This window comes from Anomaloglossus baeobatrachus, chromosome 5 (genome assembly GCF_048569485.1).
Source record: "Anomaloglossus baeobatrachus isolate aAnoBae1 chromosome 5, aAnoBae1.hap1, whole genome shotgun sequence".
Lineage (NCBI taxonomy): Eukaryota > Metazoa > Chordata > Amphibia > Anura > Aromobatidae > Anomaloglossus > Anomaloglossus baeobatrachus.
The window spans coordinates 349,052,936-349,080,414 of record NC_134357.1 but is presented as its reverse complement, the minus strand read 5'-3'; the positions used below and the strand labels follow the sequence as shown (position 1 = coordinate 349,080,414).

Here is a 27,479-nt window from a genome sequence, read left to right as displayed (position 1 = left end):
TATGACATCCATTATCATCTTTTCGCAATATTACCTTTTATCATGCTTTTACAGCACATCCTCATTACTAGACACAGCTCTAATGGTAACGGGTAAATCCCAGTGGGCTAAAGGGACCTCCGCTGACGTCATACCCATGTGACCAGAAGGGGCGGGGCCTCCGCCCACATCACTGATACCAACAGCATCATCATTTTTTTCAGTCCCCGTGGTCATGGAGTTCTTTATATTAGAAGCGGGTGCCTGGGGGTAAGACCCCAGAGATGGGGTGGTGGTGCGGCGAAGCCCCGCTTGCATGAATATAGTAAATGGGAGGAAACAATCACCATGCCCACCACTGGGATTTAGCCACAACCCAGCTTTTATGGGGTTAATCAACAACTTCCCCTCTGCTAACGTCCTGTGTTCTATTATTACAACTTCCATAATGCATTGCAGGGGACTGTAAGAAAGCACCTATCACACTCACTCAAAACTCCACCCAAACCCGTCTCTCACCTCCTTCCTGTATCCACAACCTGCTGCATCTTATTGCGACAGCCCAAGCACCGACCTCTGATGAGGAGAGTGTGATCACATCAGTGTCTCTGCTCTGCTACATCTAACAGTCTCACTCAGATATAGCAGAACCAAGAGGACCAGAGACGCTCAGACGTAGCAGAGCCGAGACCACCAGAGACGCTCAGACGTAGCAGAGCCGAGACCACCAGAGACGCTCAGACGTAGCAGAGCCGAGACCACCAGAGACGCTCAGACGTAGCAGAGCCGAGACCACCAGAGACGCTCAGACGTAGCAGAGCCGAGACCACCAGAGACGCACAGACGTAGCAGAGCCGAGACCACCAGAGACGCTCAGACGTAGCAGAGCAGAGACCACCAGAGACGCTCAGACGTAGCAGAGCCGAGACCACCAGAGACGCTCAGACTTAGCAGAGCCGAGACCACCAGAGACGCTCAGACGTAGCAGAGCAGAGACCAGCAGAGACGGTCAGACGTAGCAGAGCCGAGACCACCAGAGACGCTCAGACGTAGCAGAGCCGAGACCACCAGAGACGCTCAGACGTAGCAGAGCCGAGAAGAAGATGAAGACAGCGGCTGGTAAGTATATGAGTAAGGTCAGGAAACTCAGATTTAAAGCACCACTCCAGCAGTAAAACAAAACAAAAATGCTGGAGTGGTGCTTTAAATATTCAAGTTTACTAATCTTTTGGGCTGGCCGACAGCACTGTAGTTGTTCAATAACAAAATGAATCATCAAAAATCCAAATTGCCTAATAATGGTGCACACAGTGAACTTATCACATGCTAGTAACTGTGGAGCCTTGGCATAACCCAGGGAACTTTCATAATTGATCGTTTCCGCTTTTGATTTGGGGAAATCCTATATTTTACTGCCGTTCTGTAATGGATTGTCAGACTTGCTGGTCACTATCTTTCAGAAATGTCATTAGTATATGTTAGCCCAGTGTGGTGTACACGGCCTGTCATCTTCACTATAAGCCTAGTTTTCTATTAGTCATGACAAGATATGTATTGTTTTCAGCCACAGTGTCACACTTGTTATTTCATAACCTGGATCATAAAACAGCAGCCAAATGTAATAAATCCTCTGCCTAAGGCTATGTGCCCACGGGGACAGTGTCCTGCGGTTATATCCGCAGGTGCTCCCAGAAATCCGCAGCACAACTTCTGTCTGTTTCCATGCTGCGGATGTACAGCGGAATGTCCTGCGGATATGGTGCGGGCATTCTGCATTGAGGATACAGTACCATGGCTTCGGCACTGCATCCTCAATGCAGAACATGTGCTGCAGTGATCGGGCGTTCATATTACTTACCTCCATCATGCAGCACCTCACTTTCCGGCGGCCGGGTTACTCTGTCAGCGTCTGGTGCACTGTGCTGGAGAGGGTGGGCGGGCCTGCACTAGCTCCGACTGTCACATGAACATAGTTCGTGCAGACCCCGCCCACCTCTTCCTTCCTGTACCTGGATCGACCGCGCTCCTGTGCACCGGACGGAGAAAGTGACATCGTTGTCTTCTATCAAGGCAGGTAAGTATATGGGACCCTGCGGAGAAGTCCGCAGGAATAATTCCCATGCTGCTGATGTTTCCGCAGGGAAATCTGCATTATTTCCGCTGCGGAAAAAAACGCAGCGTGGGCACAGCAGTTCCCAAATGCCATAGAAATGGCTGGGGAGTAGCTGTGCTGCAGATTGTTGAAAAATCCGCGGAATTTCCACAAAAAATCCACGGCAAATTCCGCAGCGTGGGCACATAGCTTTACAGCTCTCAGAATTATGCCAGCCCAGCATATGACATGCTTTGTATTCCCATATTTATAGAGGAGTATTTCGGGCAATGCTTGTAAATACAAGACATTATGTAATGAACTGCTTATTAAAATGTTCTGCTGTTCTTAAGATATTAACACTTGTATACAGCTCGCTGCCTTGGAGACCGACCACCCCTGCTAGATCTTTTCTATTGAGCAAATAACCATTCTTTTGAAGTTTCTGAATAGTTACCTCCTAATCCCGACCATTATCAGTGCAGCGCTTACAATTTAGGCAGCAGTGGTCGGTGTCCTAGGCAAAAGCTGTAAAGGTCGGACTCAAAAGTGCAAATATGAAGGTTGGGAATCTTGGGGAAATCACAAATGGGATTTCTCAGGATCACAGGGACGGAGTTCAAATTGATCTGCGCAGATATAAATGAATCAGACAATGAGACGTGTTCACTGCTTGAGCAGAAGCTAGCTTCTGACCCGTGTATTAAAGAATCTTGTGATTATACAATACAACATTCGACTTCAACCTTGGAGCAAGAACAAGGAGTCAACATCCCACATGGTGTGAACCAACTGATTATGAATTCTCTCAGTATGTTATAAATACCTCTTTGTTCATTGTTCATTTTGGCTTCATTATCTTTGTTAACACATTGCGGAATTCACATCTTAGAATCATATTATGAAGCTTCTATGCGATTGTCATATAGACACACACATAATTATGCAACGACATCTATACCTTGATTATTTACACACACAGATAATCTTATTACATCTGGACAAACGGCCTATAGCCCAGGCCTACCCTCACACAAATATCTCAAGAACAGATCCAATCTTGAAAAAGCAGGATATTGTAGAAATGTTTGCTTTTACAAGCACTATCCAACAATAACCACCTATGAACACGGGAATATCCTTTTAAAAGGTATAATTATGTAAAAAAAAAACAAAACAAAAAAAAAAAACTTTTTAAAATAAGTAGTCCACCTTGGAAAAAAACAAAACAAAACATATCCTCACCTTCTGTCCTGGCGCCCTTCCAGCAATGTGGTGCCACGTGAGCCTTGCAGCTAATCAACGGCTGCCATTGGCCTTTTATTGGACAAATTGTAGAAGAATGCAGAAGTCCAATAACGGCCGCAGGCTGGATGCAAGGCTTACATGGAATGACAAAGTCACATGAGCAGTGGTGCCAGTATCGCTGGAACAGCGCCAATGCAGAAAGGGAGCAAGGTTATTTTTATTATAAGGGGGAGCAGGGCAGATCAAAGTATTGTAGTGCGCCTGCGCAGGACCTCAATGCCGGCGCGTGCATGACGTAGGACGCGTTATGCACCCCGGCTTCAGACAAAGGAGGACAAAGACGGCCGAAAGAGGAGGCGCCGCACCTGGAGAACGGAGACACCCATCCATAGTATTATAAAGTCGTTTTTACATTCTACACAGTGGCCCAGGCTCTTATATACAGCATGTTAGAATGCTGTATATAAGATCCCACTGGTGGTGGCCGCAGCTTATAGGCCCCAAATCTGCTGACAGGGTCCCTTTAAAATAGGGTTGTCCAGAAAGTGAACAATCCCTTTAAGGGAATTTAGATTATGATAGTCCATTCCACATTATGCCAGTTTATGTCTTGCCTTGTACCATCCCTAATAAAACGTACTAGTTTAGTATATACCATTACTAGAAAAAGCAGAAAATGCAACACACAGCTCCATCCAAAGTCTGACTAGTCAATATGGGTTCTCAGAGATGGTCCTACTGAAATATGCAAAACCTCCAAGCAATGTTTGACCAGGATAAAGCACAAAAGCACCCCAGTTAGAAACTGGCAAAGCTTCCTATCAAAGATCATACAATCCAAAAAAGGAGGCAGGACTGTTTAAAATGTCCGAAATTTTTGCACAACCCATAGTTGCAGCCGACTCTAGTAGAGCTATATGGTGTAGGCTGCGTTTAGCGGGAGGGTGTGGTTTTGTGCGATGCACACTTCTGAATGAATTTGGCACAAGTTACTCCAGCAATTTTATATGCCAACCCTAATGCCATCCCACATGATGCCAGCTTAGTATATACCAAGCCAGATATCATCCCACATGATGCCAGCTTAGTATATACCAAGCCAGATATCATCCCACATGATGCCAGCTTAGTATATGCCAACCCTAATGCCATCTCACATGATGCCAGCTTAATATATATCAGGCCTGATATCATCCCACATGATGCCAGCTTAGTATATACCAAGCCAGATATCATCCCACATGATGCCAGCTTAGTATATGCCAACCCTAATGCCATCCCACATGATGCCAGCTTAATATATATCAAGCCTGATATCATCCCACATGATGCCAGCTTAGTATATACCAAGCCAGATATCATCCCACATGATGCCAGCTTAGTATATACCAAGCCAGATATCCCACGTTACATCAGCTTAGTATATGCCGAGCCTGATATCATCCCACATTACATCAACTTAGTATATGCCGAGCCTGATATCATCCCACATTACATCAGCTTAGTATATGCCAAGCCTGATATCATCCCACATGATGCCAGCTTAGTATATGCCGAGCCTGATATCATCCCACATTACATCAGCTTAGTATATGCCAAGCCTGATATCATCCCACATGATGCCAGCTTAGTATATGCCGAGCCTGATATCATCCCACATTACATCAGCTTAGTATATGCCAAGCCTGATATCATCCCACATGATGCCAGCTTAGTATATGCCAAGCCTGATATCATCCCACGTTACATCAGCTTAGTATATGCCAAGCCTGATATCATCCCACGTTACATCAGCTTAGTATATGCCAAGCCTGATATCATCCCACGTTACATCAGCTTAGTATATGCCGAGCCTGATATCATCCCACATTACATCAGCTTAGTATATGCCAAGCCTGATATCATCTCACATGATGCCAGCTTAAAATATGCCAAGCCTGATATCATCCCACATAATGCCAGCTTAGTATATGCCAAGCCTGATATCATCCCACATTACATCAACTTAGTATATGCCAAGACTGATACCACCCCACATTACACCAGCTTAGTATATGCCAAGCCTGATGCCATCCCACATAATGCCAGCTTAGTATATGCCAAGCCTGATGCCATCCCACATGATGCCAGCTTAAAATATGCCATCCCACATTATGGCAGTATAGTAAAAGACTTGTGGCATCTTATTCTGCCAGCTGTTTATGCCATGCTTTGTGCTATCCCTTATTATAACTATATATGTACAATGCCCTGTGCCAGCCTTTATTGCTATGCCAGTTCTGTTTATAACATGCCTTCTACCATCACGTATTTGCTAGCTTAGTAGATGCCATCCCACATTATGCCAGTTAGGTCTATACCAGGCCTCGGCTTATGCCAGTTCAGTCAGTGCCATGTACATTCCTCCCCCGTGCAGCATGCTGATGCCAGCGGTGCCCCATCTTGTGGCACCCTGGTGTGTCCGGTATAGCCTGTCTGCCATCAGTTATCCCGCATGTCAGTCCTGTGTCCCCAGCTCGGGCCTAGTGCTGGTACCTGTGCGCTGCCCATGGCTGGCCCGGACCACAGGCACTTTCCTGCAGGTCCCCGCCGCCAGCAGACTCCTCAGTGCCGCTCTGCACAACATGCTTCCCCGGCCAGCAGCCTGCCGTGTTGTGTAACGGGCTCAGGGGGCGGTGTCACCGGGTACTAGAGGAGGAGAGCGACCACCGGCGGCTTCCGGGGAGGGCGGAGACTCTGACGTCATCAGTGTGTGCGGCCTGGAGCACGGCCGACGGTGCAGAGGTGAGCGCGGTCCGGGGAGAAGGGCAGAGGGGCCGGGGGCAGAACAACGTGTTCGGAGGAACGAGGAAGAGGCCGGGGGCAGGACAACGTGCTCGGGGGCAGGAGGAAGAGCCCGGAGGAAGAGTCTGGGGGCAGGAGGAAGAGCCCGGGGGCAGGAGAACGTGTCTGGGGCCAGGAGGAAGAGCCCGGGGCCAGGAGAACGTGTCTGGGGGCAGGAGGAAGAGCCCGGGGGCAGGAGAACGTGTCTGGGGCCAGGAGGAAGAGCCCGGGGCCAGGAGAACGTGTCTGGGGCCAGGAGGAAGAGCCCGGGGCCAGGAGAACGTGTCTGGGGCCAGGAGGAAGAGCCCGGGGGCAGGAGAACGTGTCTGGGGCCAGGAGGAAGAGCCCGGGGGCAGGAGAACGTGTCTGGGGCCAGGAGGAAGAGCCCGGGGACAGGAGAAACGTGTCTGGGGGCAGGAGGAAGAGCCCGGGGGCAGGAGAACGTGTCTGGGGGCAGGAGAACGAGCCTGGGGGCAGGAGAACGAGCCTGGGGGCAGGAGGAAGAGCCTGGGGGCAGGAGGAAGAGCCCGGGGGCAGGAGGAAGAACCCGGGGGCAGGAGAACGTGTCTGGGGCCAGGAGGAAGAGCCCGGGGACAGGAGAAACGTGTCTGGGGGCAGGAGGAAGAGCCCGGGGGCAGGAGGAAGAACCCGGGGGCAGGAGAACGTGTCTGGGGCCAGGAGGAAGAGCCCGGGGACAGGAGAAACGTGCCTGGGGGCAGGAGGAAGAGCCTGGGGGCAGGAGGAAGAGCCTGGGGGCAGGAGGAAGAGCCTGGGGGCAGGAGGAAGAACCCGGGGGCAGGAGAACGTGTCTGGGGGCAGGAGGAAGAGCCCGGGGGCAGGAGAACGTGTCTGGGGGCAGGAGAAACGTGTCTGGGGCCAAGAGGAAGAGCCCGGGGACAGGAGAAACGTGTCTGGGGCCAGGAGGAAGAGCCCGGGGGCAGGAGAACGTGTCTGTGGGCAGGAGGAAGAGCCCGGGGGCAGGAGAACGTGTCTGGGGCCAGGAGGAAGAGCCCGGGGGCAGGAGAACGTGTCTGGGGCCAGGAGGAAGAGCCCGGGGACAGGAGAAACGTGTCTGGGGCCAGGAGGAAGAGCCCCGGGACAGGCGAAACGTGTCTGGGGGCAGGAGGAAGAGCCCCGGGACAGGAGAAACGTGTCTGGGGGCAGGAGGAAGAGCCCGGGGGCAGGAGAACGTGTCTGGGGCCAGGAGGAAGAGCCCGGGGGCAGGAGAACGTGTCTGGGGCCAGGAGGAAGAGCCCGGGGGCAGGAGAACGTGTTGGTTTTGGGGACATGTTTGGGGCAGGAGGAAGTGTGCGGGGTAGGAGGACGAGTTCAGGAGAACGTCTTAACATGTTTGGAGGAAGAGCCCAGGAGCATAAGGATGAGCTCAATGGCAGGAGAACATGTTTAAGGACATGAGGAGGATGGGGGCAGGAGGACAGAGGGGCAGAAGGAGGTGCCCAGAAAAATGAGGGGAACTAGCCTCAGGAGCAGGTGAAGGTGCCCAGGCGCAGGATGGGGACAGGAGGATGAGGTGCTCAGGGCAGGAGTAGGATCTTAGGGGCAGGAGGACATGGTTCTCGGGAGCAGGAGGAGGTCCCCAGGAGCAGCAGGTCAGAGGGGCATGTGATACCAATGTGATATGACTGAAGACTGAATGTGATTTAGATAGGGATCATAATCAAAAGATAGGAGTGATCCCAGATATTATTTGACCTATCGCGCTTCGTAAGTACGGGCTTTCAGCCCCCTTTTTAGTAGAATTTAGCAAGACAGGGCAGGAGGAGGTCCCCAGGGAAAGGAGTAGAACACCAGGTGTAGCTCACCAGCAGCAGGAGGATAGAGTGGCTGGAGGGGGATGTGCCCAGGGACAGTGCCTGCACCCTACGGCTGCCCTGGTCACATTAATTTGTGTAGAGGTGTATTCTGATTCCTGCTAATGGTCCACATGCTGCGGTTCTGACTGCTGTGGGCTCTGGTGGAGAGTACACCCTCATAATCAGATATGACCCCTAATAGGTAACCTTATTACCCACTGTCCAGTGTTTACTAGTGGAAACATGTGCCCCCGCTACCTGCACGGTGCCCACTCTTCACTTTGGATACTCTCCCGTGCCCTCTACACTGTTGGGCTAAGTTCACACAAGCACATAAAAGAAAAAAAAAATCCTTTCACTAGAGACAAACCGGATGAGTTGTCATCTGTATGGCATCGGTGTTTATACTTCAGAAGTTAAAAGGGACTGGGGGGAGCTGGGGTGTTGCATGCATACTCGGTCCATCTGAGTACTTATTCAGTTGGGGTGTTCAGGTGATAGAGTATTTCGGATGGACTGATTTTTTTATTTAATCGTATGAATGTATACCTTACCATCATATAAAGATAAGTGCTGAACAATAAACAACGATTGAAAGTATCAAAAAGGATAAAAATCAAAGTCGGATATCCAGGTTTTCTATGTATGCAATAAATGATTACCAGCCCTCTGCTTTGGATTACCAGCCAAGGTGAAGCTGCCAGCTGTAGTCTGCAGGCTGCAGCCGTCTGCTTTACCCTAAGCTGGCTACAAAAAATAGGGGGGATTCCACGTCATTTTTTTTTTTTTTTTTAATTATTTTTTTTTTTGGCTAAATACAAGGCTAGGCACCCTTTAGTGCCACATGAAAGGCACTAAAGTGTGCCAGCTTAGAATATGCAGGGGGGTGGGACATTATATGTCTTTCATCTCTCTATCTCTTCATTCATTTATTCATTCATCCCTCTATCTCTCTCTATATATCTATCTATCCATCTCTATATCTACTCATCTATTTATCTTTCTTTATCGTTCCTTTGGGAGACCCAGACCATGGGTGTTTAGCTTCTGCCTTCGGAGGACACACAAAGTACTACACTTAAAAGTGTAGCTCCTCCCCCTGAGCTTATACACCCCTGGTGAGCAGACCCAGCCAGTTTATTGCTTTGTGTCAGGAGGCATACATCCACACATGCATTCTCATCTGATTTATTTGACTTTTGGAAAGAGTTTGAAGAAAAGCGGGTCCATGTCTGGACTCCCGGCATGTCCCTTCTCACCCCACTGTGTCGGCGGTGTTGTTAAGGTTGATTTACAAGGCTGCAGCCTTACATGCCGCGCTCCTTCACCATCCCTTCTGGGCTCTGGCTTGAAGTGGGAGCCAGCACGGTCTCCATGCCTGGCAGGAGTCCGGTCTCCATCCACAGCCCCTTGAGGATTCTGTTGGACCGGAGCACTCATCCCCAGGGACATGGCCCTGCGTCTCAGCAGCTAAGTACCTGAGACGTTTATGTTGGGGGTCCCGGTTCTTTATTGTAAGGGGAGAGTATGCTGTATGTGATTGTTTTAACTTTTCCGGCGGGTTCTCTAGCTTTTGCCTGAGAACCGCGCCGATGGTGCCTGCTTGTCGGCCTCGCCACTTAAATTTAGGCCCCGGCTTCGCCGGAGGCCTAGTTTCATTTTTCCTGCCCTCGCATGTCACTCATGCAGAGGGACAGGTTCGGCTCCTCCCGGCGGCCGTTCTACACAGGGGAGGGACACTCCCCACTGCTGGGGCGTCCCTCCTTCCCTGCAGGTCTCTATAGCCCTCCAGTTCCCGCTCTTTTATAGGAACGCCCTCTTCTCAGGCAGAGTTCACTCTGCTCTGGGATATCCTGCATTCTGCATCTCTGCTGAGGTGCTGCGACTGGGGGACCGGGCTTCGGGATCTGGAGGGCACACAACACCGCGCTCAGCGGTCTGGTAAGCCACAGCCGGTCTCCGGTTGTGGACCTCTGTATATTCTCCCTGGGGTTCATTCTCTGCAAAGCCCCCACTCCAGCAGCATGTCTCACACAAGGAGCAAGGCTCCAAAGCTTTATTCTGCATGCACTGCATGTAAGCTCCTGCTGCCTGAGCCGAGCACCTATGCACATTGTGATGTCTGCTCTAACTTGGCGGTGCCACAGCCTGGAGTCTCGCCCCCAGTGGTCTCTCAGGCTGCTGCTGCACCTGTGATTGAACCGCCGGCCTGGGTAGAGTCCTTTTCTAGGTCCATATCCCAGTCATTTGCTGAGTCCATGGGGCTTTTGTCCAGGACTTTGATGAATATGCATCAGCCCCCCTCACAGGGTGCCTCTAATACTCTTGACAGAGGACTCCTATCCTCTGACCTCCGTCCATCGGAGCTCACGGAGGATTCATCATCTGATCCCAGACCCCGTCCTTCTAAGAGAAGGCGCAGGGTTTCCTCCCCCTCCCCATCCCACGGCTCTGTCTCAAGAGCTGACTCTCAAGATGAGGAGGATGCCCTCACTGGGGGCTCTGAGGCTATGTATCCCATCGATTTCTCTGAGGGTGACTCAGATCTTAGTGATTTGATTCCTTCTATTAATTCTGTGCTGGATCTCAATCCGCCAGTGTCAGAGGAGCAACTCTCTTTGGCAGAAAAACATCAGTTTACCTCGCCTAAGAGAGCAAAGAGTGTGTTCTTTAACCACTCCAGTTTTCAGACCGCTGTGACCAAACCCAGGGCCTGCCCTGACAAACGCTTTCCAAAGCGTGGTTCTGATGACCGGTTTCCATTTCCACCTGAGGTGGTCAAGGAGTGGTCTCACTCCCCAAAGGTAGACCCTCCGGTGTCTAGGCTCTCAGCCCGGACCGTTGTGTCGGTGGCTGACGGCACCTCACTTAAGGATTCCACTGACCGTCAGATTGACCTTCTGGCCAAATCTGTGTATGAAGCTGCGGGGGCTGCGTTTTTCCCCGTCTTTTGCAGCAGTGTGGGCTCTCAAAGCCATCTCTGCTTCTCTAGAGGAGATGCATTCCCTCACCAAGGAATCTATGCCTGAGATGGTTACCTTAACTGCTCAGGCTTCAGCCTTTTCATCTTATGCCATGTCTGCCATGCTAGAGGCTGCTCACCGCACTGCGGTGGCTTCAGCTAATTCTCTTGTTATCCGCAGGATTTTGTGGCTTCGAGAGTGGAAGGCAGATGCTTCTTCCAAGAAGTTTCTTGCTGGGCTCCCTTTTGCTGGTTCACGGCTGTTTGGTGAACAGCTGGATGAAATCATTAAAGAAGCTACTGGCGGGAAGAGTACTCCCATGCCACAAACCAAGACCAGGAAACCCGCCCAGGGTAGGAATCAATCGAGGTTTCGTTCCTTTCGTTCCTCCAACTGGTCATCCTCTAAGCCTTCCGGCTCGTCCGCTAACTCAGCCAAGGATCAGAAATCCAACTGGCGCCCAAAAGCGCGTCCGCAGAAGACCGCAGGAGGTTCTGCCACTAAGGCAGCTTCCTCATGACTCTCGGCCTGCTCCAGCCACGTCCTTAGTCGGTGGCAGGCTCTCCCACTTTGGCGACGCTTGGTTAAAGCAAGTCTCCGATCAGTGGGTGAGAGACATCATATCTCACGGCTACAGGATAGAATTCTCTTCCAGCCCTCCAAACAGATTTTTTCTCTCAACTCCCCCCTGCTCCAAGGCCGCCGCCTTCTCGCAGGCCGTGGTGTCCTTGCAGGCAAACTGAGTGATTGTCCCAGTTCCCGCTCAGGAACGGTTCAGAGGTTTTTACTCAAATCTCTTCCTAGTTCCAATAAAGGACGGTACCTTCCGGCCCATCCTGGATCTCAAGCTTCTCAACAAGCATGTCCGGGTGCGGCATTTTCGCATGGTGTCTCTGCGATCAGTCATTGCCTCTATGACCCAAGGGGAGTTCCTGGCGTCCATCAACATCAGAGATGCCTATCTACATGTGCCAATCGCAGTGTCACATCAGCATTGGTTACGTTTTGCGATAGGAGAGGATCATTTCCAATTCGTGGCTCTCCCCTTCGGGTTAGCCACGGCCCCTCGGGTATTCACCAAGGTCATGGCGGCAGTGATTGCGGTCCTGCACCTCCAGGGGTTAGCAGTGCTTCCTTATCTGGATGACCTTCTGGTCAAGGGTACATCCAGCGCAGACTGTCAGCGGAGTGTTTCGCTCACTCTCGCCACCCTAGCCCAATTCGGGTGGATTGTCAATCTTCCCAAATCCACCCTGACTCCGACCCAGAGTCTCGCGTACCTAGGGATGCAGTTCGAGACTTTGCCGGCACTTGTGAAGTTGCCCTTAGCAAACAGCTGTCACTCTTGTTGGCGGTGCGCTCTCTCCTGAGACCCCGCCGTTATACCCTCAGGCGTCTGATGCAGGTGCTGGGTCAAATGGTGGCCTCCATGGAGACGGTTCCCTTTGCCCAGTTCCATCTGCGTCCTCTGCAGCTGGACATTCTCCGCTGTTGGGACAAGCGGCCTTCCTCCTTACAGAGGTTAGTGGCTCTGTGGCCACGGACCAGGAGCTCTCTTCAGGGGTGGCTTCGACCCATCTCCCTGTCCCAAGGGCGCTCCTTCCTGACTCCGTCCCGGGTGATTCTCACCACGGATGCCAGCCTATCCGGCTGGGGAGCGGTACATCTCCACAGAGCACAGGGCACTTGGACTCCGTCCGAGTCAGCCCTTTCAATCAATGTGCTGGAAACCAGAGCTGTGCTTCTAGCTCTCCTAGCTTTTCACCACCTGTTGGCGGGCAGGCACATTCGAGTCCAGTCAGACAACGCGACAGCGGTTGCTTACATCAATCACCAAGGCGGGACACGCAGCCGCCTGGCAATGTTGGAGGTCCAACGCATTCTTCAATGGGCGGAGGACTCCAAGTCCACCATATCCGCAGTCCACATCCCTGGCGTTGAAAACTGGGAGGCAGATTATCTCAGCCATCAATCCGTGGACGGTGGCGAGTGGTCCCTGCACCCGGCAGTGTTTCAGTCAATCTGCCGCAAGTGGGGCACTCCGGACGTGGACCTAATGGCATCCCGTCACAACAACAAGGTTCCGGTTTACGTGGCTTGCTCCCACGATCCTCAGGCCTTCGCCGCGGACGCTCTGGTTCAAGACTGGTCCCAGTTTCGTCTGTCCTACGTGTTTCCCCCTCTAGCTCTCTTGCCCAGAGTCCTGCGCAAGATGAGAATGGGGGGCCGTCGAGTCATCCTCATTGCACCGGACTGGCCCAGGCGAGCTTGGTATCCGGACCTGCTCCAACTGTCCGTGGAGATGCCGTGGCATCTTCCGGACCGTCCAGACCTGCTCTCACAAGGTCCGTTTTTCCGCCCGAATTCTGCGGCACTCAAATTGACAGCGTGGCTCTTGAGTCCTGGATTTTGACGGCTTCTGGTATTCCTCCTGAAGTCATCTCCACTATGACTCGGGCCCGTAAGTCTTCCTCCGTCAAGATCTATCACAGGACTTGGAAAATTTTCCTGTCCTGGTGTCGCTCTTCCGGCCATTCTCCTTGGCCATTCTCGTTGCCGACCCTTCTGTCTTTTTTACAGTCCGGTCTGCAGCTAGGACTGTCCCTCAGAGCTGAGAGAGTTATCAGTGCTGTTCCAGCGGCGTCTCGCCCGGCTGGCTCAGGTCCGCACCTTCATGCAAGGTGAGTCTCACATCATTCCGCCTTATCGACGGCCCTTGGATCCCTGGGACCTTAACTTGGTCCTCACGGTATTGCAGAAACCCCCTTTCGAGCCCCTTAGGGAGGTTTCTTTGTATCGTCTTTCTCAAAAGGTGGCCTTTCTAGTTGCCATAACTTCTCTCAGGAGAGTCTCTGATTTGGCTGCGCTCTCCTCGGAGTCACCTTTTTCTTTGTCACTCCATTGGGAGACCCAGACAATTGGGTGTATAGCTTCTGCCTCCGGAGGCCACACAAAGTATTACACTTTAAAAAGTGTAACCCCTCCCCTCTGCCTATACACCCTCCCGTGCATCACGGGCTCCTCAGTTTTATGCTTTGTGTGGAAGGAGGCACACATCCACTCATGCATTCTCAGATTAGTTATATCGGTTGGAAGAAAAGAGGACCCCCACGGGGTCCCCGGCATGTTCCCTTCTCACCCCACTAAAGTCGGCGGTGTTGTTAAGGTTGAGGTACCCATTGCGGGTACAAAGGCCGGAGCCTCATGCCGTTTTTCCTTCACCATCCCTTAGTGGCTCTGGGAGAAGTGGGATCCTGACCGGTCGTCCATTCACTGGGACCGGGCTCCCTCCGCAGCCCCTGTGGGAATCTGCTGGACAGGAGTATATTCTTCCTCAGGGATCGGGCCCTGCATCTATAAGGTACTCTGTGTCCCCATTGGGACTGTGCATGGAGCGCCTTATTCCCGGACGCTGCAGCAGCTGCTGATTTCGGAAGACCGGCGGACTTCCGCGCCGACCGAGCCTGCTTGTCGGCCGCGGTCTTAAATTTAGTCCCCGGCTTCATCGCGGCCTAGTAGCTAAAATCCCGGGCCTGCCTGTCAGGGGTAGGGGCGGGACGGCCGGCCTGACGTCGGCTGTGAGGGCCGGAGCAAACTGTATGTTCCCTCCCCCCTTACTGATCACTGTGGGGACCCCAGATTCCCGCACTTTTCTAGCACCGCCCACGGCTCCACTCCTCCCCTGAGAGCTCCGGCAGCCATGTTTTTTGGCATTCTGCCGGTGGAGGATTATCAGAGAAGAGCTCTGCAGCTCTGGGAGACCTAAGGCAGGGAATCTGGAGGACACACACTCGCTTTTTAGCGGTCGGTAAGCCACACCGATCACCCGGTGCTGGTCCCCCCCCAGGGTGCCGGAATAGATACGTATTTATATACATATTTCTGTTCGGTCGGGCTGTATACCCCTTCCCATATACCCTCAGTGATCACTCTCCTAGGAGACAACAGCAAGTCGTCCACAAGGAGCAAAGGTGCTAAGGCACAGGGTTTTTTTGCGACCTGTACCTCTTGTGCGGCTATGTTGCCTGTGGGTTCCACCTACCCTCTGAACCTGACGTTGCTCTCAATCTTGATACACCTGAAGGGGACGCCTTAGTTAATGATCTTATCTCGTCCATTAACCAGGTGTTAGATCTGTCTCCCCCGCCTCCACCTGTAGAGGAGTCGGCTTCTCAGCAGGAGAAACTCCAGTTTCGGTTCCCCAAACGTACACGGAGTGCTTTTTTCGATCACTCTAACTTCAGAGATGCTGTCCAGAAGGCCAGAGCGGTTCCGGACAAGCGCTTTACTAAGCGCCTTACTGACACACGTTACCCCTTCCCCTCTGACGTAGTTAAGGGTTGGGCTCAGTGTCCCAAGGTGGATCCTCCAGTCTCTAGATTGGCGGCTAGATCTGTAGTATCGGTGGCAGATGGCTCATCGCTGAAGGATGCCACTGACAGGCAGATAGAGCTCCTGGTGAAATCCATTTTTGAAGCCACGGGCGCGTCTTTTGCCCCGGCCTTTGCAGCCGTGTGGGCACTACAAGCTATCTCAGCTTGTCTGGCTGAGATTAATGCAGTCACATGTAATTCTGCTCCGCAGGTTGCGTCTCTGACTTCTCAAGCGACAGCTTTTTCTTCCTACGCCATGAACTCAGTCCTAGACTCTGCTAGCCGTACAGCGGTGGCATCCGCTAATTCTGTGGCAGTCCGCAGGGCCATGTGGCTGCGCGAATGGAAGGCAGACTCTGCCTCCAAGAGGTTCTTAACCGGTTTGCCGTTTTCTGGCGACCGATTGTTTGGCGAACGATTGGATGAGATTATTAAGGAATCCAAGGGAAAGGACTCCTCCTTACCCCAGTCCAAACCTAAGAGACCTCAGCAACGGAAAATTCAATCGAGGTTCCGGTCCTTTCGTCCCTCCGCCAAGCCCCAGTCCTCTTCGTCCAACAAGCAAGCATTGTTGACCTTAGGGAGATCAACATGTCCACTGCGGAGACACCATCACGTGTTTCTCAACGCAGTGATTCTAGAGCATTGCCCCCTGGGAAGTATGCAAATAAGAAAGCCGCGGAGACACCATCACGTGTTTCTCAACGCTGGCAGGAAACTAGCCAGGTCTTTCACCGGGAAGGAACAACCACGGGAAGGGCAGTCTCCAGTCAAGGAGACCACCTATACCAAACATGGTATCCATCCACAGACAGCCGTTTCGGGGTATTTGCCCCTCATCAGTGTGGAGTAGGAATCTGGCTAGTGGGGGCAATGCCTAGTATAAGACTACTTAAGCAAGCATTGTTGACCTTAGGGAGATCAACATGTCCACTGCGGAGACACCATCACGTGTTTCTCAACGCAGTTTCTAGCCAGATTCCTACTCCACACTGATGAGGGGCAAATACCCAGAAACGGCTGTCTGTGGATGGATACCATGTTTGGTATAGGTGGTCTCCTTGACTGGAGACTGCCCTTCCCGTGGTTGTTCCTTCCCGGTGAAAGACCTGGCTAGTTTCCTGCCAGCGTTGAGAAACACGTGATGGTGTCTCCGCGGCTTTCTTATTTGCACTCTTCGTCCAACAGGCCGGAGAAAGGCCAGAGGAACTCCTATGCGTGGCGGTCTAAGTCACGCCCCCAAAAGGCCGCCGGAGGCACTGCCTCCAAGGCGGCCTCCTCATGACTCTGCATCCCCGAACCGCATCCTCGGTCGGTTGCAGGCTCTCCCGCTTTTGCGACGCCTGGTGGCCACATGTTCAAGACCGATGGGTGAGAGACATTCTGTCTCACGGTTACAGGATAGAGTTCAGCTCTCGTCCTCAGACTCGTTTCTTCAGAACCTCTCCGCCTCCCGCTCGGGCCGACGCACTTTTTCAGGCAGTGGCCACTCTGAAAACAGAGGGAGTTGTGATCCCTGTTCCCCCTCAGGAACATGGTCGCGGCTTTTACTCCAACTTGTTCGTGGTGCCAAAGAAGGACGGATCATTCCGCCCCGTTCTGGACCTCAAATTGCTCAACAGACATGTGAGCACCAGACTGTTTCGGATGGAATCTCTCCGCTCGGTCATCGCCTCGATGTCACAAGGAGACTTCCTAGCATTGATCGACATCAAGGATGCTTATCTCCATGTGCCGATCGCACCCGAACATCAACGCTTCTTGCGTTTCGCCATCGGGAACGAGCACCTTCAGTTCGTGGCATTGCCTTTCGGCCTGGCGACAGCCCCACGGGTGTTCACCAAAGTCATGGCATCCGTAGTGGCGGTCCTACACTCTCAGGGCCACTCGGTGATTCCCTACTTAGACGATCTCCTAGTCAGGGCACCTTCTCGGGCGGCGTGTCAACACAGCCTTACAGTCGCTCTGGCGACTCTCCAGCAGTTCGGGTGGATAATCAACTTCCCAAAATCCCAGTTGACACCGACTCAATCACTGACTTACCTCGGCATGGAGTTTCATACACAGTCAGCGGTAGTCAAGCTACCGCTGGACAAACAGCTGTCCCTGCAGGCAGGGATACAATCTCTTCTTCGGGGTCAGTCATACCCCTTGAAGGGCCACATGCACTTCCTGGGGAAGATGGTGGCAGCGATGGAGGCAGTGCCGTTCGCGCAATTCCATCTGCGGCCACTCCAATGGGACATTCTCCGCAAATGGGACAGGAGGTCGACTTCCCTCGACAGGAACGTCTCTCTGTCCCTTGCAACCAAGACGTCTCTTCAGTGGTGGCTCCGTCCCAATTCTCTATCGCAAGGAAGATCCTTCCTACCCCCAACCTGGGCTGTGGTCACCACGGACGCGAGCCTGTCAGGGTGGGGAGCGGTTTTCCGCCACCACAGGGCTCAGGGAACCTGGACTCCGGTAGAGTCCTCCCTTCAGATCAATGTTCTGGAGATAAGGGCGGTGTATCTAGCCTTATTGGCCTTCCATCGGTGGCTGGAGGGCAGACAGATCCGTATACAGTCGGACAACGCCACGGCCGTCGCATACATCAACGATCAGGGAGGCACGCGCAGTCGTCAGGCCTTCCAGGAAGTCAGGCGGATTCTGCAGTGGGTGGAAGCCACAGCCTCCACGATCTCCGCAGTGTACATCCCGGGCGTAGAAAACTGGGAAGCAGATTTTCTCAGTAGTCAGGGCATGGACGCGGGGGAATGGTCTCTTCACCCAGACGTGTTTCGAGAGATCTGTTGCCGCTGGGGAACGCCGGATGTCGATCTCATGGCGTCACCACACAACAACAAGGTCCCGGCCTTCATGGCACGGTCTCAGGATCACAGAGCTCTGGCGGCGGACGCATTAGTTAAGGATTGGTCGCAGTTTCGACTGCCTTATGTGTTTTCCCCCTCTGGCGATGCTGCCCAGAGTGTTACGCAAGATCAGGTCCGACTGTCGTCGCGCCATTCTCGTCGCTCCAGATTGGCCGAGGCGATCGTGGTACCCGGATCTGTGGCATCTCACGGTGGGTCAACCGTGGGCGCTTCCAGACCGCCCAGACTTGCTGTCACAAGGGCCGTTTTTCCATCTGAATTCTGTGGCCCTCAACCTGACTGTGTGGCCATTGAGTCCTGGCTCCTAGCGTCTTCAGGATTATCTCAGGATGTCATTGCCACTATGAGACAGGCCAGGAAACCATCGTCCGCCAAGATCTATTACAGATCTTGGCGGATCTTCTTATCCTGGTGCTCTGATAATGGTTTTTCTCCCTGGCCGTTTGCCTTACCCACTTTTCTTTCATTCCTTCAATCCGGAATGGACAAGGGTTTGTCACTCGGCTCTCTCAAAGGACAAGTATCGGCGCTCTCCGTATTTTTTCAAAAGCGCCTGGCCAGGCTTCCGCAGGTCCGCACGTTCCTGCAGGGAGTTTGCCACATAGTCCCACCATACAAGCGTCCGCTGGAACCCTGGGACCTTAACAGGGTGCTAACGGCTCTTCAGAAACCACCTTTCGAGCCGCTGCGGGATGTTTCTTTATCACGTCTTTCGCAGAAGGTGGCATTTCTAGTGGCAGTTACATCACTCCGAAGAGTGTCGGAGCTTGCAGCGCTGTCATGCAAAGCCCCCTTCCTGGTTTTTCACCAGGATAAGGTGGTTCTGCGTCCTGTCCCGGAATTTCTCCCTAAGGTGGTATCCCCTTTTCATCTCAATCAGGATATCTCCTTACCTTCATTTTGCCCTAATCCAATTCACAAATGTGAAAAGGATTTGCACGCATTAGATCTAGTGAGGACACTCCGGTTCTACGTGTCTCGCACGGCACCCCTGCGCCGTTCAGATGCGCTCTTTGTCCTTGTCGCTGGCCAGCGTAAGGGTTCGCAGGCTTCCAAGTCAACCTTGGCTCGGTGGATCAAGGAACCGATTCTTGAAGCCTACCGTTCTTCTGGGCTTCCGATTCCTTCAGGGCTGAAAGCCCATTCTACCAGAGCCGTGGGTGCGTCCTGGGCATTGCGGCACCAGGCTACGGCTCAGCAGGTGTGTCAGGCAGCTACCTGGTCTAGTCTGCACACTTTCACGAAACACTATCAGGTGCATACCTATGCTTCGACAGATGCCAGTCTAGGTAGGCGAGTCCTTCAGGCGGCGGTTGCCCACCTGTAATAGGGGGCCGTTTTCGGCTCTTTTTATCGAGGTATTCTTTTACCCACCCAGGGACTGCTTTTGGATGTCCCAATTGTCTGGGTCTCCCAATGGAGCGACAAAGAAGAAGGGAATTTTGTCTACTTACCGTAAATTCCTTTTCTTCTAGCTCCTATTGGGAGACCCAGCACCCGCCCCTGTTCCCTTCGGGCTGGTTGTTCTTTTGTGTACACATGTTGTTCATGTTGAATTGTTCTTTTGGTTCATGGTTTTCAGTTCTCCGAACATCCTTCGGATTGAATTTACCTTAGACCAATTTATAAGTTTCCTCCTTCCTGCTTTTGCACCAAAACTGAGGAGCCCGTGATCCACGGGAGGGTGTATAGGCAGAGGGGAGGGGTTACACTTTTTAAAGTGTAATACTTTGTGTGGCCTCCGGAGGCAGAAGCTATACACCCAATTGTCTGGGTCTCCCAATAGGAGCTAGAAGAAAAGGAATTTACGGTAAGTAAACAAAATTCCCTTCTTTTTAGTTTTTCACCAAGACAAGGTAGTTCTCCGTCTGACCCCGGACTTTCTTCCTAAGGTGGTCTCTCCCTTCCACCTTAACCAGGATATTTCCTTGCCTTCCTTCTGTCCGGCCCCTGTTCATCGCTTTGAGAAAGCGCTGCATACTCTAGATCTGGTGCGTGCTCTTCGGATCTGTGTGTCTCGCACCGCTGCGCTTAGGTGGTGCACCTCTTTTTGTGCTAACCACAGGGCGGCGCAAGGGTCTCTCTGCTTGTAAGCCGACCTTGGCCCGTTGGATTAGATCGACCATTTCGGACGCCTACCAGAGTACTCAGGTGCCTCCCCCGCCGGGGATCAAAGCACACTCGACCAGAGCTGTCGGTGCCTCTTGGGCTTTTAGGCACCAGGCTACGGCTCAACAAGTCTGTCAGGCTGCCACTTGGACTAGCCTGCATACCTTTTCGAAGCACTACCAAGTGCATGGTCATGCTTCGGCAGATGCGAGCTTGGGCAGACGCATCCTTCAGGCGGCTGTCGCCCACTTGTGAAGTTAGGCTCCGCCTACTTCTTAGTTTTTTCTGTTTATTCCCACCCAGGGACAACTTTGGAACGTCCCATGGTCTGGGTCTCCCAAAGGAACGATAAAGAAAAAGAGAATTTTGTTACTTACCGTAAATTCTTTTTCTTTTAGTTCCGTATTGGGAGACCCAGCTCCCTCCCTGTTGCCTGTTGGCAATCTTCTTGTTCCGTGTGTTATCACCGGCTGTTGTCGTGGACAGAGTCTCCGGTTGTTCCGGTTCTTACTCGGTTCTACTTGTGGGTGGCTATTCTCCTTCAGCTTTTGCACTAAACTGGCTAGGACTGGCTACCAGGGGGTGTATAAGCTCAGAGGGAGGAGCTACACTTTTAAGTGTAGTACTTTGTGTGTCCTCCGGAGGCAGAAGCTAAACACCCATGGTCTGGGTCTCCCAATACGGAACTATAAGAAAAAGAATTTACGGTAAGTAACAAAATTCTCTTTTTCTTGCTGCTTCTGTTTTTTTGCGGTCCGCAAAAAAACGGAAGGCACACGGAGGACACACAGACCGTATACGGAACAGATGCATCCGTGAAAAAAACGGAACGGTCGTGTGAATGTAGCCTAATGGAAAATGATCACATTTTTGTGGAAAATGTAATGTGGGGCTCTAGGCAGATGTGAAGTGCCCCATCCTGAGGTCCATAATGTGGGGGATCGACCACCCTTGTTTTAGCCAGCTTTTCTTAGCTTTTTATCTGTAGTTGGTAGATGGCACTGATACAACAGAACAATGTTAGTGATGGGCGAGCACTACCATGCTCGGAGGGGCCGACTCAAGTACTGTCAATAATGGAAGTCAATGAGAAACTCAAGCATTTTTCAGAAGATCTTCATTGACTTCCATTATACTCCATACTCAGTAGCATCCGACCTGCTCGTTATGAGTACCGAGCATGGCATTGCTCCCCGATCACTGGTTATAGCTCAACAATTGTCACTTCTTTTACAGATGCCAGTAGCAGTTGGAGGGCCCTATGGGCAATCACAGCCCTCTTGTTTTGACAAGGTGAAGATGGGTTTCATGATGGGCTTTTCTGTAGGCATGGCGGCAGGGGCATTGTTTGGCACTTTCTCCTGTTTAAGGTAAGCAAACAAATAACGTTCATCTGTTCTCTCATGTTCAAAGTGCAAGTTAAAATAAATATAACCTACTTTTGCTGAGGTTCCATTTGCAGAAATCTGAATAGTGATGTTACTGCTTCTCTCCTTTTATTGCTTACAGAGGACCAGTCAGCAGGTTATAAGACCCCTAAGTAAAGGGATGAGTGTAAAGCCCCATTAATGTTTGTTACATTCATTCCTTTGTAGGAAAATTTTGTTGGGGTATGAGGTAGAAGTCTATTTTTTAGTTTTCTTCTCAAGTGTATTGGGGCGGCCTGTTCCGTGCTCAGTTACCCACTGCCTCTGGGCGTTGATTGATAGGTCATTCTTCCTTCAGTGACCTGTCTCACCCGGAACAGACATTGTCATTACCTGGGTTTGCTTCATCGAAAAGGAAGGTGCCTGCGGAGTTCTAACCTGATGACGTTGCGAGATCAATCTACTGGCTTCTGCAACGTCACTAGGCGCTCAGTGGCCATCATTGCAACGAACCTGGGAAATGCATCAAACCCTTAAAAAAAGATTAGTTGATACATGCCTTCCTGGGTAGAGATGGATATTCTGTCACTGAGAAAATCAACTTTGTATAAAATAAGGCTGCACTGAGAGAGGTCAATGTTCAGCAAGGGCTGCGGTCCTCTGCGGCGAGGGCAAGTTAATCGTGCTTGATTGATGGTTTTTAAGTGTTGGAGATTTTGCATCTCTGAAGAAATGGCAATCAAGCACATGAGGTGGCCCAAGAGGGAAATATTGAAAAGGATTGGTGTACTAGTTGAAAATTTAAGTAGATAAAACTGTGCGTTCACCAATTCCCGGTGGACCATTTCACAAAGTTGATTTTGTCAGGCAGTCTATTATTTTTGTTTGACTGAACTCTATTGTCTTTATATTTTTTTTGAGTGAAAAATGTAAGGCTAAATTCCCACTATGTTCTTGAGTCCAGGTTGGAAAGATGCTCTTGCTGGCCAACCTTTTTAGCCTCAGTGATGAGTCCTATCCTGGCTGTCCCATGCACACAAAAGCATGGGTACTTCATGTAACCTCCTTACTGCCCAAGGAGCAGAGAGAACTTTCATATCACTACATATTGACTATCCTTGATCCTCATACTTAAAGTTCTTGAGAATTGTCTAAATTCTCAAAGTTTCCTTTTTGATACAGGTAAAATATCTTTGTACCGTGTTAGCCAGTAGAGATAAAAAAAATTGTTTAAAAGAACTGAAGTCCTCAGTGGTTGATACCTTTTAATGGCTACCTGAAAAGATGGTAATAGCAAGCTTTCGAGACTACTCGGGTCTCTTCATCAGGCTCACCCTCTAGTGCACAGGATTCCATACAGGGACTGAAGAATACTTGATGCCACTGTGCACCGCTTTCAGATTTTTATTTTTTTTAACTCAAAGTTACATTTCTCGATCAGCCTAGGAACAACGAACGCTACAATACACTAGAGCACAGCCTTGAGAAAAGTATAGAGGTTATCCCTTTTGGAATACCATGGGATTCTATTATTTTAGAAGCCTTTGGAATCAATGTTTGTGAAAAACTGTACTTGATGGAATTTGTAAGGTCAGCGATCAAAAGCATATAAAAATCATCGCTTACTTTTCAAACAATTTTACCCTTGCAGACCTGTCTATCATTTACAATATACAATTATCTGCCACTTAAGGAGAAGGCTACTAATCATTGAGAATTTCTACTGATCGATTGACAGCTCTCTCCTTATTGGTGGTGCCAGATTAGGACCATCTATTTGACTTTTATGGGCAGGGATTTCCATGGACAAATTGCATGTCTGGCTGCCTTACATCACTGCTGTCTCCGTGGGTATGCTCATTGTCCGGGGGTCAGAGATCTGCAAAGAGCCACAGGTGACGCTGGTCTTGTAATCATGGGACCTGCACCCCCTGGAGTGTGATTAAGATTATTAGTGGGATGACTAGTTTGGGGGAAAACAACGCCCCTACGAATGATCACCCACTAATTAGCATATCACAGGTCAAATTATAAAACTGACTTTAGGGTTATTCATCAAGCAAAAAGCCACCAAAAGGATCTTGCCTTAAACTGTATTAAGACCTAGAGTTGGTTTGTGAATAAGGGGAAGATATGTCAGGTTTCCTTTAAAGGAAATCTGTCACTAGGATTTTCAAATATAATCTGATAGCAGCATAATGTGGGATAAGAAATCCCGATTCCAATTAGGTGTCACTTACTGAGCGGTTTGCTGTTATTTTGATAAAATGTCTTTTCTCTGCTGCAGATCTTTCAATTCCCTGTATAATCCCACCCACACCACTTATTGGCAGCTTTCTGTATACACTGTGCATAGGCAGAAAGCTGCTAATCAATGTTTGGCCGGCGTTACACAGAGCAGGAGAACTATATGGCAAGAGGCAACTAGTCCTGTAGTGATAACCTCCTGCTGATAAAACAATGATTTTATTAAAATGACCACACACAGCCCAGTAAGGCCTCTTTTACACATCCGTTTTTTTGTCATCAGTCAGTCAAATTTAGAAAAAAACGGATCCAGCGCTGGATCCGTTTTTTTCTCATTAACATATTAGCGATGGATGGCCTCACATTACATCTGTCATACGACGGATCCGTTGAAAAATGTGTGTCCGTTGGCCAAAGACTACATCCACAGTAACATTTTTTTTTTATTTTTTTTTTTGTGTGCAAAAAAACTGATCCGTTGTTGTTTGGTATAATGGAAACCCATGGACGCAGGATCCGTCGTAATCCGTCAAATGACGGACTCCAGCAACGGATCGTTTTTTTTTTTTTTTTTTTGTAACCAAGCATGCTCAGATGAGGTGTAAATTCATTTCTGGTCAGCAAGTCTCTCTCGTCCGGGATGGTGTTATATCGGTTTTTAATAACAAATAACCTTTGGCATGAAAAAAGTGGTACGACTGACCCATTTTTTTACAGGGATACGTGGTGTCAGTTTAACCTCAGTTTTACCACATTCTGTCAGTCACAAAACTGATTGTGACTGATGGAAAAAAAACTGATGTGTAAAAGAGGCCTAAGTGACAGATCGCTTTTAGCAATATCTCTGCCCGGTTCACCCCATGTGCAGAATGATAGAGACATGCCATTTAGTGGATATGATTTCTGTTTTATTGCATCATGTCATCACTCTGAGAAGAAACATTGTTATATTACAAATGTAAATATATCATTATCATCAAACAATAAGGTAATGAATTTAATATCTATACATGTCTCTTACATTTCTACTTAACTGTGTAATAATCCATTCCTAGTCAGTCATGCCTACATTATAGAACAGTATGGGCGAGTGTGGAAGGTTACCGTATTTTTCGCTTTATACGACGCACTTTTGTTCCCCCAAATTTTGGGGGAAAGTAGGGGGGTGCGTCTTATAAGCCGAATATATGGGGGAGGGGGTGTATGTATGTATGTATGTATGTGTATATGTACATGTACACTGCAGGGTCCGGGGGAGGTGGGGACAGCTCTGGAGCGCAGGTGAAGCTGCGGGCTGCAGCCTTTGATCTCCTGCTCCCGCTCATATAATATGTACAGCCGCTGTCCATCTCCAATGGTGCTGAAATCGCACGCAGTGCTGGGCTAGGGGAGCGGTGCATATTATATGAGCCTGCGCCCCCCTGTGATGGCACATGCCCCCCCCCCCCCCCCCTGTGTTAGATTTGGCCCCCAGGCTGCTGCTCATTCTAAAATAAAAAACCTTTACCTACCCCCTCCAGCGTTTCTCCCAGTGTCCCTGCTCCCACTGTGATCAGGCAGGCAGAGATCTCAGTCTGCTGTGCCGATCACATGACCGCACCGAGAACCAGGAAGTAAGGAACAGAAGCACGGAGGGAGACAGGAGGGAGATCAGCGCTGGAGGAGGTAAGGAAAGAGTGTTTTATTTTACTATGGGCAGCAGCCTGGGGGCGATATCTAACACAGGGAGACTTGTGCGATCTATAGGGGCCATGGGCAGCACTATGGGGGCGATATTTAACACAGGGGGACTTGTGCGATCTATATAGGGGCCATGGGCAGCACCATGGGGGCGATATCTAACACAGGGGGACTTGTGCGATCCATAGGGGACCATAGGCAGCACAGGGGAATGTATGCAATCCATAGGGGGCCATAGGCAGCACAGGGGAACGTGTGCAATCCATGGGGGACTATAGGCAGCACAGGGGAATGTATGCAATCCATAGGGGGCCATAGGCAGCACAGGGGAACGTGTGCAATCCATAGGGGACGGTAAGCAGCACAGGGGAATGTATGCAATCCATAGGGAGCCATAGGCAGCACAGGGGAACGTGTGCCATCACAAGGGGGCTATATTCAATATAAGGGGGCCATATCCAGATTAAGGGGGCTAATTTTAGGATGGGGGGCTATGAGGGACATATACCCTATATGATTTGTTAGAGGGCCACTGGCATTATAAGATGAACCCCATTTAACATTAAAAAAAAAAAATTCTCTTTCACTTCACCAAATTTGGGGGTGCGTCTTATAATCAGGTGCGTCTTATAAAGCGAAAAATACGATATATTCAGCCCATGACTAAGGTGTATAGGGCATCTTTCACCACTTTTTTTATGTTTTTCTTTTGTTGTTGTACTTTGATTTTATACAAAAAAAACCAAAACATTTTTATCTGCTGCAGATCTATCAGTTCTCTGAATGCTGAACTATGTATTACCGAGCGCACACCACTGATTGGTGCTTTTTGTGTACACAGTGCATAGGCAGAAAGTTTCCAATCAGTGGTAGTTTGGTATGTGACACATCACTGAAATCGGGGTCTCTGTTCTTACATTTGCCTTGTATTAGCTATTCAAAAACTTGTCAGATTCCCTTTAACTTATAATAGCATGACCAAAGGCCCCTGTTCTGTTATTTTGTACTGTAACATTGAATGAAAACGCTATTTTATTGGAAATCCCTTCATTGCTGGATCTTATTTTTTTCAGCACATTTTCAGGGTTTTCCTTTTTGGTCCAAATGTACAGAGACCTAAAACAATTTCTCTATAAAATATTGTTACCAAATTGGTCACAATCTTGGTATGAGAAGTAATTAATAGCACTTTGTCTGTTGCAGATTCGGAATGAGAGGACGTGAACTTGTTGGTGGCATTGGAAAGACCATGATGCAAAGTGGTGGCACATTTGGAACATTTATGGCAATTGGAATGGGAATTCGATGTTAATCTGCTGCTAGTTAATAAACATCTGCATTTCAGTTTACACGAGTTTTTATTCCCTTAGTGATGGAGCTAATTTTTTTTTCTTTTAATTCTGACATGTCACTATGTACAGGTGCATCTCAATAGATTAGAATATCATCAAAAAGTTAGTTTTTCAGTAATTCAATACAAAAAGAGAAACCTATATTATATAGAGTCATTACACACAGAGGGATCTACTTCATGTGCTTATTTCTGTTAATGTTGATGATTATGAAAACCCAAAAGTCATTATCTCAGAAAATTTAGACTATTTTTAGACCAACTGAAAAACTGATTTTAACTCCGAAATGTTGGCGCCTTCTGAAAAGTCTGCACGGTAAATGCACTCAATACTTGGTCGGGGCTCTTTTTGGGTCTGGTGTCTCTCATCTTCCTCTTGGCAATACCCCATAGAATCTATGGGGTTTGCTGACCAATCAAGCACAGTGATACTGTGGCTATTCAACCAGGTATTGGTACTTTTGGCAGTGTGGACAGGTGCCAAGTCCTGCTGGAAAATTAAATTTCCATCTCCATAAAGCTTGTCGGCAGAGGGAAAAATAAAGTGCTCTAAAATTTCC

The 27,479-nt window shown here is 50.0% G+C and overlaps 2 protein-coding genes across 2 annotated transcripts in view; one reads left to right on the top strand and one right to left on the bottom strand.

Annotated features, from left to right (window-relative positions):
• The window catches only part of NFS1 (NFS1 cysteine desulfurase), a 76,098-nt gene extending 70,038 nt beyond the window's left edge, over positions 1-6,060 (bottom strand). The window contains exon 1 of the mRNA XM_075349898.1: positions 5,855-6,060. Within this exon, the coding sequence (XP_075206013.1) occupies positions 5,855-5,945 (91 nt within the window). The 5' untranslated portion in view covers positions 5,946-6,060. The remainder of the gene's footprint in view (positions 1-5,854) is intronic.
• On the top strand, positions 6,002-26,917 carry ROMO1 (reactive oxygen species modulator 1). Its single transcript, XM_075349899.1, has 3 exons — positions 6,002-6,103; positions 21,511-21,644; positions 26,772-26,917. The coding sequence occupies exons 2-3, from the start codon at positions 21,511-21,513 to the stop codon at positions 26,878-26,880; spliced, it is 243 nt and encodes an 80-aa protein (XP_075206014.1). The 5' UTR covers positions 6,002-6,103; the 3' UTR covers positions 26,881-26,917.
• The last annotated feature ends 562 nt before the right edge of the window (positions 26,918-27,479 follow it).